The sequence below is a fragment of the Dromaius novaehollandiae genome, chromosome Z (assembly GCF_036370855.1).
Source record: "Dromaius novaehollandiae isolate bDroNov1 chromosome Z, bDroNov1.hap1, whole genome shotgun sequence".
Classification (NCBI taxonomy): domain Eukaryota; kingdom Metazoa; phylum Chordata; class Aves; order Casuariiformes; family Dromaiidae; genus Dromaius; species Dromaius novaehollandiae.
Genome location: NC_088132.1, coordinates 28,587,725 through 28,601,802, shown reverse-complemented (window position 1 = coordinate 28,601,802; position 14,078 = coordinate 28,587,725). Strand labels below are relative to the sequence as shown.

The following is a 14,078-nucleotide window of genomic DNA, read 5'->3' as shown; positions in this document are numbered from 1 at the left end:
AGTATCTATTTAATTATTGTGTTTAATGATCCATTTTGCCCAAGTAACAGAATGCTTATTTGCAATTGTCAATACAGCTGTTGTGAAGTAAGTTGTTCTATAATAGCTTCTAGCATGGATACTGTGACTCCAAGGAAGAGTGTCTTATACAGATTTGATAAGTTACAGAAAAGTAATGTTATTCCAGTATAAATATGTCTATAGGGGGAGATATTGCAGAATAGGCTTGTCAGGAGTTGTTGTTATTGTTATAGTATTTATATGATAGGTTAGCCCTCAAGCTTTTGGGGAAAAATCAGACCAAAGAATCTTTATTTGGCCTTTAGAAGATCGTAGGATGTACAGAAATTATCCAACATGTTGCAGATGCTATAAGTCTTAAGTGTTGCTGGTCAGTCGGTCCTCAGAAGAGAGGCGTTCATCCCAAAGGCTGTTTCATATTCTTGCTTTTTAACTGTAGCTGATGATTTTAGATGTAATAAGTGAGTATTACAGGAACTGATAGTGTGCGAGTGTTTACCTGCTAGTTGTGTTTTATATGAATCAGGTCTGAGTTCTGAGTGCTTAGATATGTTGCAGTTCTACCAGATAATTTGTACAGAATGCTGTCGGCATTATCTAGGTAGATACATGTTTATTCTTATCCAAGTGTTTGCATGAAAGGAACATAACATTAAAAAAAAAAATCAGTTCTTTTTAACTACATGTACTTTATGCCAAAGTTTGCAAGCTGCTGCCTGCACCTTTTATGTAGTAACTTCAAATAGGGTTGCTAAATTCTTCCCAGCTGCTGCCCCCTTGCCACCATTCCATTATTGTCACTTAATTTCAGCAATTCAAAGAGACATTTACTTATTCACTTTACTACATTTGACTATTTTATTCTAATCATTTCAGCAGTGGAACAGTCTTTGATTTTTATAAAGGAAAGTTTTTCTTAAAGACTTTCTTTTTATAAAAAGGCATTTGCAGTATTCATATCTGTGGTCAAGTTGGAATTGACAGCATGCTTTTTTAACATGTTCTCCTGCTATAGATGTTATGGATTCAATATTAAAATAAGTATCGAGTTTCTTCTTAGGGGTAGGTTTAAGTATTCAAAACAGTGAATCCCTGAGTTTGTGCATTTGGGAGGAGATGAGGGGTTAAATTCAGACTGTATTTATTGAAGCAATTAGCTCAGTGATCCAACAAGCCCACCTTTTAGCTACAAAACATCGTGGTAAAGACATTATTTTGAGCTGCTTTATACTGAATTTGATTAGACCCTCCTATATGCTTTATGTAAGCCCCTTGGCGTTTGTGTAGCTTGAATAGTCATGAATAAAAGAACTTAGAGCTGGCTTTAAAGTGCAGCTTCTGAAGTAGGAAAAAGAGGATTCAGATTGCTTTATGTACCCCATTTTGTTTTCCTTTTCCTTGGGACTGAACAGTAATGTTTGAGTGCTTCAAAACTACCATGGTGGTGTCCTCAGGTTTTAAAGGGGGAGCCATTCAGTGCATAGTTTGCTGGCTATTAGTGTATGTTCATCATATATTAAGAGTAAATACCTCTCTGGCTCAGAGGTAGACACAAATACTTCCTTTGTGTCTTACATGTATACCATAGCATATATGTTGGTATTAGGCTTTCCTCTTGCGAGATATACATGTGTACATGTAAATATGTATTTACTTGGTATTTATATGAGCATATACTTGTTTATGTAAGCATGTACTCTGCTTTTAGAAACTAGGCTTATCAGGTCTTTGTGAAAGGATTTTTTTTCTCCTCAACTCATTCAGCATTGTTCACAGCATTAACACATCACTGAACAAATTGCCCTCTTGCATATGCTAATCCTGCACTTAAAAGAACTCATTGTAACATGTTTTAATGCTTTAGTTGGAACGGAGATGGGAATGCAGGCATGTCAAATTGTCATGTGACTGAAAAATATCTAAAATGCCTTTCTTTTTGGGTCAACAGTTTGTACTTAGCATATCTGAATGAAGGTAGCCCATGTAGTTTGAGGGAAAGATTAGTCTTTGCTCTTGTCTTGTGTGTGTCTGGCCTCAGTTTTTCAGACCAAATCTGATTAAACAACATTTTAGCCTTAGTTTCACACTAGCGAATGTTATGTTGGCAGTGAAGATACTTGATCTTTGTTTGAAGTAAATTTGTCGAAAGCATCCAACTGAGTTTACCACAGCTAACAAATGAGTCCTGGATAAACTTACTTAGTAGTTACCTGTTATTTAAGAGTTAAAGGGCATGTTGCCATATATCTCTCCATTCCTGCAGGTGTAGACACACTAAAGCCATGTTTATTTATGATGTTCTACAAGCAAGCAATCAGATTGTATGTATTAAGTGTCTGTAAATACAAAAAAAAATCATTCTTGCCTGCTTGTGAATAAACAGCAAGTCTACTTCTCTTAAACAATAAATTCAGTTGAATTGAGTAGTTAAATAGCTGGTGACTGACAAGTGAAATAAACGTTTGGTAAGTTGAGCAATGAAAAGCCACGCTTGCTCTTTAGAATGCATGAAGCTATACATGTTTGCCTGGAGGACTTTGAGTTGAATTAAATGGAATGAAAGGCTATGTAGGTATCACATTTCTAAAGCATCTATCACATCCAGTTTGCGTTTTTAGGCATATACAAAGGAATCTTGAAAGGAATTTTTTTGATTGACCTTGTTTTTTGTCTTTACAGAGTAATTCTCTGTTGGTCCCGGACAGCCTGCGAAGCACAGATAAACGCAGGAATGGGCCTGAATATACCAATGACATCAAAAAGAGAAAGGTGGATGATAAGGATTCCAGCCACTATGTAAGCAAATCCATGTCAAAGAACTGATTAATTTGTTTGCGGATACAGTGTGTGTATGAAGAGCAAAAGAGCTGTGAAGAACAAGGCAATAGGTTTCATGTGACTGGTGTAGTACACGAATATATGTGCCAGAGAGAGCGTTATTCATACTGTGGAAAGCGCAGTGACTCAGTAGTTCTGGCTCTTGCCAAGTTATACTCCTCAACAGGCAAGAAGAAGCCAGGATTACTTGTTTCTGATTCACAAATGTTCGAAGGATCCATTTCTAAGTTTCAGCAAAAGATCCTTTCTGGGTTGCTGTAAACCTGCCACTGTGCTGCTGGTTTGTTGGAGATGGGAGCTTTTTGTTGACTTTTTGGGGGATGGGGGAGAGAGGGGAAGCTAGTAGATTTCTGATATTAACTATTACCATGTTAAGTAGTAATTACTAGGGCAAATTGCATGCATTTTGAAGGCTGTATCAACTTCCTGAAGTTTGTTTTTTGTTGATGTGACAGTTTCAGTAGAAAGCAAACTAAAGCAAAAAGTGCAGTTTGTGTTCTGCATTTTGACAAATGTTGCTTATCTCTCCATTTCAAAGGGGCACTTCAGTAGAACAGTGGCCCACGTGAACCTCAGAGGCAGGCTTCAAGTTCAAGTCTAAATGCATAGCCAAATAACCGGATGATGCTTGAACAGGCTTTAGAATAGGGCTGATCTGAACTGAAATAGTACTGAAAAGTAGAATTTAAATCTAACAAATAAAGTTATTCTTTGGCATAGTATTAGTGTGGTTTGAAGTGTCCGCTTTAAATAACTTTAATTGCTAATTACTTGCTGGTCACTGAAACCCAAGAGAAAACGAGGTGCTACTATATTTCATCAATATCTGGAAGTGGAATTTCTCTTCCACTTGGACCCAGGATATCTGTGGGCAGGAAGGCCTGCTGTCAATAACACTTGAGCAGTGAAGCCGTTGACAGCGGATTGGGTTACTTTCCCCTTTCTGCACATTGTGGTGCTGTATTACTGTTGCAGCTTTGAGAGTCTTATTTCCACCACTTTCTAAAAACCTAGTTTTGATTACGGAAGTATCTGGCAAACTTCCCTATGTTGCTCCCTCAGCTTTGAGGCCTTGAAGTTCTAAGGTTATTTTTCATCCTAAATAGTTAAAGTTTAAGCATGCTCAAGCTGCATAAAAACTTAAATCTTACTTGCTGCTTTTTTCATTTCTGCTGGAAAGGAATGGAAAGGATATCTCATTGTAGAAATAGTTTTTTTCTTGTCATTTTTTTAACCCATGTTTTACATGTGTAGTCTTGCATGTTGTTTTCTTGAGATGGATTTTACAGGTTAAGTCACCAACAAAATAAAGAATTGAGCAAAACAAAGCTATATGAAAGTTTCAGATTTATTCTGATCTGGAACAGGTTTCTCTTTTGAAAGGTTCCTTGACTTCAAACTGCAAACATGGAGTTGCTGATTACCAGCTTTTTTAGAAGTGTCCCTTGGAGGGCCAAGGAGGAACAACTTTTATTAAAAGGGGGATAAATGAGTGGTAGGAATTGTTGCTTTGGAAATAAGGCAGTAAATTCACAATTTTCTTTTCTGACTCAAATTTTGATGTGAATTGGATAGTTTCAACCTGTAAGTTTGTTTAGCTATTGGAGAATCTTCTGATATAAATAATAACTATAGGAGGTACCTTTAACAATCCCAGTAACTTCTATTTCACATGAGAAAATCAGCTAAGTGCATTTAGTCATTGCTTGGTAACTATGCCCTCATTAAGGGCAGCATTTCTGGTGAACAGATGTCCCCCCACAGTGGGCTAAGGCAGGTCTCCCACATGCTCAGGTATGTTCTAACCTATTCTCGCCTTCTGTTTGCTTCGTACTCTTCAAGTGGTGGCAAATACCTGGGTCTGGAGCTTCCCTGTTTCTTCTCCTGTTGCACCCTTTGGATGGACAACTTCCCGAGTGACAAATAGAGCCACCATTCTGTCTCCAGTGGCACTCTTTGGGCCTCCTGTGCTTGCAGTATTTCTTAAAAGCATTATTCAGCTGCTAAAGCAAAAGGGAAGGGGTGAAACCCCCTGCTCTTTTAACACTTACGTCCTGGAGTTAAAGGAAGGAACTGATGTTTTCCTTTCTGGCTGCCAGAGTTAAGTGTGATAGCCCAGATACTTTGAAAGCATTGCTGATATAATTCAAGACATGGGGGACAATTGGAGCAATCTTGCATGTCTGACTTGTTTTCCTAGAAACTTTTTAACTAAAAATACATTCCTTGGAAATGTCCAACTTTCCCCTGGCAAAGTTTAAATTTTGTCGTTCCCTTAATTTTTCTGTGAAGTCTACCCTCTGGTTGAGCCACCATGGTGGTGGAAATCACTGGACCACAATTTTTCATGTGGATATGTCCAACGGGGATCCCAGCCCATTTTGGAGACAAGGAACATAAGGCATTTAAGTAACAGCTTCCTTCAGGCACTAAGGCAGCCCAGATGAACAGCAGTTAAAGTGAAACTGAGTCAAAATTCACCATGATAAGCCACAATAAAACATTTCAATTTGAGAATGTCTGTGTTTTGGTTTTGCTAGGCAGAAATGTTGAAGTCTCTTGGCATTTCTGGACTTTTCTGTTCCCCAGAACTTTCTGTTTTCAAAGCTTTCCTTTCTGGAGAAGGAGAAGAATTGTCCTATCACTTTGGAGGAATTGATTCATAAACCAAATGTCAAGTTAATGGAATTTTCTGAGACATGGTTGGTGGGTTTTTTGGTATACACATTAAGCAATAATTCTCATAAGATTAAGTAGCAGGATGAATAGAGGTAGTTTCTTTTTTAATAGTAGTAATAACACTGTTTATGACGGTAATCAGGAGGGGTTTTGGACCATCTCTGACTGATGGCAAGATTGGCACTAAACTAGTCCTACCTCATTTAGGTTTTATTGTTAAAAGCACTAGAAAGCTGTTGTGTTCCTGTTTTCATCTTTTTTGCCCTATCAATAGTAAGTAAAGAAAGGCTCTTTGCTTTTTGTTTAAGAAAAACAATAAAATGTCTGAATAGATGCCTAGTCTTTCTCTCTAGGCTCTTAATGTATGAATTGAAATGAACGATTTTATTTATTTATTTTTAATAGGACAGTGATGGGGACAAGAGTGACGATAACTTGGTTGTAGATGTATCCAATGAGGTAACTTTTTTCATTTTTGTAGTCTTAACGTTTGCCCAAACATTAAAGGAAAAGTGCATTTAGTTAGATGAAAGAAACACTCTATGTGGGCATATTAAAGTATTCACAACTTCTCCTTTCTTGTTAATACCACAGTTACTATATCTTTCTCCTTGTTTTATCTGGTTGCCCTCTCTGCTGCTTCTGCTGCTGCTTTATCCGTATCTGTTCTCTCAGCAGTTGTGTTCTTATATTTCACAGCTGTTCTATGGTGGGGAGAGTTGTGGTGAGATGCAGGTAGAGGGCTGAGATTTTTAAACTACTGTCCCTAAATGAAAAGGAAAGACAATATTTGACCTCGTAGTTATTCACAGTAGTTTTAATAACACTTTTGATGGCTTTAAAATTACAAATGTCTTTAAGTTCCTACTTTAAAGACAACTTTTGCCACAGATGCTTATCTATTTTAGAATGAAGCCAGTTAAACTGTCCCAAATTCTGTTTGCAAAATTTTCCCAGACCATAGCCACTTAGAACAGCCTTTTTTTTTTTTTTTTTTCTTTCTTTCTTTCTTTCTTTCTTTCTTTCTTCTCCGGAATAGAAGTTTGGTACTGGCACCAAGGTGGAGGGACTGGCCTTCCCCTTTGTCTTTTATCTCATACAGCCGAAAAATTTAGGAAGCCTGAGTATGCCAGAACAGATTCTGATGCTCTTTAAAAAGCACAGGTACAGAAGCTGACAGAGGAAGTGTATCTAGCAGCTCCAAGTGCCCAAATGATGTCAGCCAAGTAGAAAAATGGATATTCAACTAGAGATTTAGGAATGATCTCAGAAGCCCTGGTTATTATGATACTGCTCCATAATCAATCAGTAGACTTACTGCCCTCTTATGAGGACTTCCCTCCCTCCCTGCTGCTATTCTTGTGAGCAGAAAGAGCATAGAGAACCTGCAGCGCTTTGATGGCTTTGTAGCTTGCTGGGTAGGCTATTTCAGGATAAAGTAAAAGCAGAGAGTGCCTCTGGAAGAGAAAAAGATAATTACTTGAGAGATGATTTTAGTTTTTTCTGAAGATGCAAGTAGTGATGCAATTACAGTTTATACCTAGAAAGAAGTAGCAGATAGATGTTACGGCATATAAAGCATGTGTCTCTATCACTTCCTCTGAAGGTAGAGATGATGAAAGCATATATTGCCTAAGAAAGATTATTACTGAAATTCTTGGTGTTCACTAGCAGTACGTGGAGGACCTACGGAAACTGTGTAAACTTATTACTATTACTCTTGGTCTGTCTTGCTCTTATTGCTTGCCATGCACACTTTTTTTAGATTGTACTTATGTTTACTTAGATAGCAAACTCTATGCTTGGAAACAGTTTACAGTTACATGCAATCTAAAATAAATCCAGATTGCTTACTATATGCGCTCACTTATGTCTACACTAAACCAAAAAAGTTTTAATCTTTTGTGTAGAGACAACAAAATATCTCTTCATTTGAACTTACTGTTTGAATTCTTCTAGGTTCCCCTCCCTACTTCCCCCAACTCCTTAGTGCTCTTTATGTATCAACCCGTAACGTGCTTCTGTGCCGTTGTTTCTTTCCTGTTGTTTAGGATCCATCCTCCCCACGGGCAAGCCCTGCTCATTCACCACGTGAAAATGGAATAGATAAAAACCGCCTGCTGAAGAAGGATGCCTCTAGCAGTCCAGCATCTACAGCCTCTTCAGGAAGTTCCACTTCCCTGAAATCCAAAGAAATGAGTTTGGTGAGTATTATAAGCGGTCTGTAGTCCAGAGAAATTTTCTTTTTGCATGTAAGGTCTGCTTCCTCGCCCTGCAACCATTTTTAGCAGAAAGCATATTATTTTAAACATTTGAAGCTGGAATTGATTACTGTTCTTCCTCATCTTTACAGTACTGTTCAGCCTTCCTCCTCAGCAATAACATCAGCTTCATGCTGATTTCTTACGTTTCTTGCATTTATATCAAACAAGTTTCAAATTTATTACATAACACACAAGATTTGCTTAAGCATTGCTTTCTTTTTGAGCAATAACTTGTGCTTTAATTCCTCTGTAGATCTGCACATAGCCACTAAGAAGTTCTCCAGGCTACTCTTACATTCTTCTAAATAAACTGCTATTCTCTGAAAATTTTCTTTCTGCAGAATCATTAATAATTCAGATTCTCTGTAACTCTTAGAGTATCACTTTTTTTGATATCATCAACTATGGTGGTACTTCGCTTTTATAGATAGATCTGTTGTGTCCAGTAATGTTTGAGACGATAATGATTGCAAACTGAAATGAATTGATGTTGCATACAGTACCGTCCTGAAGAAAAGTTAGCTCATGCATTTTTTTCATGCCAGTGGAGGAAGGAGAAATAACTTTCTACATCTCTGTGCTTATTTGAATTCTGGCAATAATAGAAAAGGTCAGCGTTTCTCTCTCGCAAGTTAATGCTGTCAGCATTGGGTGGATTTATGAAAATTGGCTGAGGGAATACGTAGTAGGTGCCCAGCATCCCAGCTGCTGTTGTGATAAATTGTGTAATATGGCCTGGATTAAAAATAATACTCATTTAATTTGTTTAATGATACCAGCATGAAAAAGCCAGCACGCCTGTTCTGAAATCCAGCACACCAACTCCTCGAAGTGATGTGCCAACCCCAGGCACTAGTGCAACTCCAGGACTTCGTCCAGGCCTTGGCAAGCCTCCAACAATGGACCCTCTGGTTAACCAAGCTGGTAATGCATTACCTCTTGTGTTTTGTGGTTCCAGCATTAATCTTTTTTACATATGTAGTTCTGTGTGAATATTAAGTAAGTGTATTGCTTTATTCCTGATAATAAGAGTAAGCTTGATGAGAAGCAGATGTTTGGATTATCGAGAGTTCAAATATCTTTCTGTCTTGTGTTCTTCTTTTGTTTACTTTGTCTCTGTCTTTTTTACAAATAATCCGGAGAGTGTATGCAATATAGAAAGACTTCTCAGAAGTTTCTAATGCTTACTCTGAATGCAGTCTCTTTTCCAGTCTTTGTCTGAGACTACTAATATTTGCTGCAGTGTAAATCTTGACAAATGCAGGATGAAGTTTACTTTTGCTGTTCAGGCTGGTACAGCGCAGTTGCTTCAGACACGAGCTGTGTAAACCATGTCTGTCAGCTTTAGTGCTTAATTTGGCAAAGGAGCGATTAATGTAAACAGGGAAATATTACAGAGATGGAAATAGGCAGTGCTGGTAGAGATTGTTAGAAGTAATCAGCAAGTTCAGACTTCAGTGGGCCTTATTTACACTGAGTAAAAGGAGGTGGTAGTGATGAAATATGGCAATGTTTCTTGGCAGTGTGTGTAAAGGGGGGAAGGTTAGGTACTGTAGAAAAGAGGACTTTTTTCCTCTGTGTGCAGGGAAATAAAAATAAAAGTCGTTTGATTTCATTCTTCTGCAGCTGCAGGTCTGCGGACACCTTTGGCAGTACCTGGACCGTACCCTGCTCCATTTGGAATGGTACCTCATGCTGGCATGAATGGAGAGCTAACCAGTCCAGGGGCAGCCTATGCCAGTCTGCACAATATGTCCCCCCAGATGAGCGCTGCTGCAGCTGCAGCTGCTGTGGTTGCTTATGGAAGATCTCCTATGGTAGGCCATACGTTGCTTGCAATCTCAGTCTTGTGGGTTGTGGTTCACTGAGAAGAGCTACATGCTTCATTTAACATTGTCAGATTCCCAAGTTACAACAACACCAGAGGCTTGACTGCTTCACTGTGTCTTTCACTTTGCTGCATGCCTGGAGACACAAGCTTGTACCTTGAAAACAGAGAATCTCAGTGTATTTATGTATGTCTCCTTTTTTTATTAAACTTCATCGGTGCCTTGGATCATTAGTAAATGCCAAACTATTTATTTATGCTTTAAATGAAAAGGTAGTGTTGGTAGCTACAAAGCACTTCATTGGTGCTCTGGACATCTGTTTTTCTCTTACTGAATCAGATTTGTGTGCTGTACAGATGTCCCAAATTAATCTCAAAGCACATAGAAGTCTTTTTATCTACTTCTGACTTTATTTTGTTTTTTATTGAAATCAGTATGAGAAGGTGGTTGGTACATGTCCTGAAGCTCTGTGATAAAACGTGTTAAGAATAGTCCTTGTTGCTATTGTGGGTGGTGTAATAAGTAAATGGAACATGGCAGTCATTGCTGCTACTGAGCAGAATAGCCTAAAGGCCTGATGCTGCAAACATATGAGCTTGATGGCAGCTTTATATATGCACAGACTTACCTACTTGCAAATTTGCAAGATTGTGTCATCTTCCTTGTTATTGTAGGGTAAGGCTGCTTTTTCAAACTGGAAAACAGGGCTTTTATTTGAAAAAGTGGAAATTCTAGATAGCATATGCTTTCCTTAAAGCAATAAGAAATGTAACTCATGTAAACTGTATCAGAAGAAAAAAATAAGTGTATTTAGTCCACAATCCCTGTTTGGATTATTTGATGTACATATTTATTCAGGATACAAGTTTAATGGAACTGCAGCGTGTGAAGAGAGCCTATGTAATATGTTTAAGCTGTAGATGGATTTGTGTGTACCCTGCAGCGTAGCTCAGTGAGAGATCTGTTAGCTGATGTGCCCACACAGTGCGGTGCAGTATGATATGGAGATTCTAGCTGGGGCCTGAAGCTGCTTTTGAGTAATGCGCTGTGTCTGCATGTGTAAGTGCTAGTTGTCACAAGAGCTAAAGAGCACTGATTTGGCCACATGCCAACACAACATGGCCTCCAATGGAGGAACTAGCTTAGTGTGAGCTCAAGGATCTTTGTATTATGCTTTATTACGTGGTGTGGATACTTGATATACATTACTGGTTTTCTATTTGAATATGAATACTTTTGTCAGAAGCAAGTATGGGGAAAACCTCTTGCTTTTAATACTCCCCCCCACCCCCAAAATTACATCTATTTCTCTAATCCTGCAGTTAAGTTTTTCTTTTTGTTTAAGTGCATAGCATTTTGGGCGGTGAAGAAAAAGGACTTGTTAAATGAGAAATTGCAAATGTGAGATTAATTGATTTTTCATTGTCAGGTTGGGTTTGATCCTCCTCCTCACATGAGAGTACCTGGAATCCCTCCAAATCTAGCAGGGATTCCTGGGGGAAAACCGTAAGTAACTCTACTTTGGTAATGTCTGCAACATTTAGAGAGCATAAAGTTATCTTGTGTCAGTGAACAAGAATTCCAATAGGAGTAGTGTCTCGATTGTTCCCAAGACATTGTTTTAGACTTCTGATAAGGAATGTAGCATGTAAATTCTCAACTGGTAGCTGTCATCTCCTGAAACAGGTGTGCGTTTATTTATTTCTAGAGAAAAGCTGTTGAAGGTATATATACACCTTTGAGGGTGGGTGTTTTTTTAAACTACTTCCTTTCTAGAAGAAGCTAAGGAAATTGTGAAGTAGTAGACAGTGGTAAAATGGGTAAGATGGAACAGATTGAAACTAAAATTCATACTATAGTGAGCATAAATGTGTAATACAAATTCACAGACTCCTTGTCTGGCAGCTGTTTTAACAGGCATGAGTCTGAAACTGTTGATCACAGTGGGTATCTGAAGCAGTTACTTCGGCAGCTGATGCACACCTTGCATAACGGAGCAAGCACTTAAAAACATTGTGGAAGTATGCAGCTGGAAAGGAGAAGGATAAGGAAACAGTTGTGCAGTGGGTGGTGTGTAGATGTAAGATGACTTTCACGGCAGTTTCTTTTTATTGAAAGGCTTTAACTACCGGTGAAAGGGTGCCTGAATAAATCACTTCTGTGATACTAAGGCTTACTGATGTTAAAATACTGGCACCGAAACAGCGTATGTTGAGGTCTTCCATAATTTGGCTATGGTAGACTGAGACTAAGTATACCCATATGTAGTAGAGTCATGGAGGTACATGAACTCTTACATCTGAGGGTGTGGGGGTTTTATATATATATATATATTTCTGGACAACTAGTCTACACAAGTATAAATAGAACGTACTTTGTAAATTCAACTAATCTGTTTCCTTAGGGAGGGAAAGGCAGAGCAGCTTTGGACACTCCTTTAGAACCTGTTCTTTGTCCCTTGTGCTTGACATCCAGTCTTTTCTTCTCTTTCAACAGGAAGTAGCAGGAATGTAGGTTTTTCTTTAACTGGGTACAAAGATAATTCTGAAACCCACTTAACATTTTGTGCTTCCTATGTTGGGCTTTCCTGGTACATACTGTCTTCCGTGCCAAACCACTGTGAGGCTTCTGTGAAGCCTGCCTGTATGATTGCACTTTTCCTTTTGCAGCTTCAGAAGAATCCGGAAACTTACTTTTAGGATACTCTGTGAGTTTATAAGAAACACTTACTGTGGTGAAAGTTACACACGCACAGATTTCTGTGTATCTGTTTTTTGACCTCCCATTGATACCTAGTGATAAGTTATAACGTCAATCATTCCAGCATCCTGAAAAGTGTACACGAGATTACAGGCAGTAAAGCATGTGTTTTCTCCTACTTTTTTTTGCATAGCACTAAGAAAACAGCAGGCTTCTTACATTGGAAAAGCCATCCTAAATGTGTTTTCGTTGTTATCCACCATGCTTCTGAGAACAGACTTAGCTATCTGTTGGCAGTGTGAGAAATATGTTAAATCTGAATTTACTTAAAGAAAAGCTGGTGGTATGTTGATGGGATTACTGAAGTGAAGGGTCTGTGAGTTGGTGTTATGTATCAGATGGTGGTATGCTTAAATTTAGTACAGTAAGGAACATGCTTTGTCCTGAAAACAGGTTCTCTTTATTAAGGGCCAAATGCCTTCTTGCTGACTTAACTAGAATATGGCATCCTTATATAAAATATTTTTGGAAATCAAAAAATCCCTTGGCTGTAATTTTTTACTTTTAAACCAGCGTATTCACAGACATTCAATAATTTTCATTTCATTAGTAACCCCAGCAATCTTATATTTTAAAAGCTATGAAAGCCTATTCTTATTCAGTCAGAACTCTTCTGAAGAATAAGGCTAGGTTCTAGCTGCTGCACTAATCAAGGCACAAAACCAGTGCATTTTTACAGTTATATGTTGTATTCTGATATTTTGTACCTAATTTGGTCTGTTCATTTTATGTAGTCTCTTCAGCATTTTATTCATACTGCTTTTTAGATCACTTACTTTTGATATTTCTCTGCTCTCCACTTGATTTGATGTGTTCAGTAATATGTTTCGCAGTTGCATTACTTGGACTGGCTCAGTCTTTTTCCTCTGAAGCAACTCCTTTGCTTGCCTTAGCTGTGAGATAAACCTAAAATGCCAGAAGCTGAACTGTTACCTTTCTGTTGATGGCTTTGGAATCGCCTTTAATTTAGTTCTGTTTGACTACAATTGCCTGGATGCTCTCTACTGCCTGCAGCATCTTTTGAAAGTATCTCTTATTCACATTAGAAAAGTCTCCTGTGTTAGCCATACAATTTACATTTGTTGAAGTCAGGCAGACTAAAGGGGAATTATTGGTTTATTTCAAAATTTGCATTATCCTAGAGACCAGTTAATGTGCTGCATTGAATTTGTTGTAAAGGAGCTGTGGAGTTGTAGTTTGAGCCTTGTTACAGGTGGTACAGAGAGAAGTTTTCAGATTAAACTGTTGAATCCCCAGCTGTATGTGTCTGCTGATTCCCGCAGGTTGTTATGTTGGGGCTGTTTTTTTTCACTCAGCCTTGCTTCCAAGAGAACATTAAGTTCCCCTGTTTCCAAAGGAATGGCATGTCTGATAGCACACAGTTTTCTTTAACCCCTGTTTACTCCAAGATCTCTATAAATGACTAGATTGTTAGAAAAATTAGTAGCCTCTTGGGCCTGCTTTTGCTTGTTTATTCCCTCTTATCAAGGGAATTTGGCCTGAAAAGCTTGTCTGTCACTTGCTTTGTTTCGTAACTTGACTAAATGTAGGTTTTTATCAGCATCCTTTTATGTTTCTGAATGTGAATCTGACAACTTTGCTCTCTTCGGAGTCTAACCTTGTTAGCAGTGGTACAGAGGGAATTGGGCAATCGTGCAGCAGCCTAGAAAGCTGAAGTGTCTTAACC

At 38.3% G+C, this 14,078-nt stretch overlaps 1 protein-coding gene across 5 annotated transcripts in view; it reads left to right on the top strand.

Moving 5' to 3' along the window:
* The window catches only part of LOC112978774 (TLE family member 1, transcriptional corepressor), a 78,476-nt gene that overhangs the window by 52,534 nt on the left and 11,864 nt on the right, over positions 1-14,078 (top strand). For all 5 annotated transcript variants that reach the window (XM_064502285.1, XM_064502281.1, XM_064502284.1 and 2 more), the window contains 6 exons: positions 2,701-2,817; positions 5,944-5,997; positions 7,590-7,742; positions 8,582-8,726; positions 9,429-9,619; positions 11,061-11,137. In XM_064502285.1, coding sequence (XP_064358355.1) covers positions 2,701-2,817; positions 5,944-5,997; positions 7,590-7,742; positions 8,582-8,726; positions 9,429-9,619; positions 11,061-11,137 — 737 coding nt within the window. The remainder of the gene's footprint in view (positions 1-2,700; positions 2,818-5,943; positions 5,998-7,589; positions 7,743-8,581; positions 8,727-9,428; positions 9,620-11,060; positions 11,138-14,078) is intronic.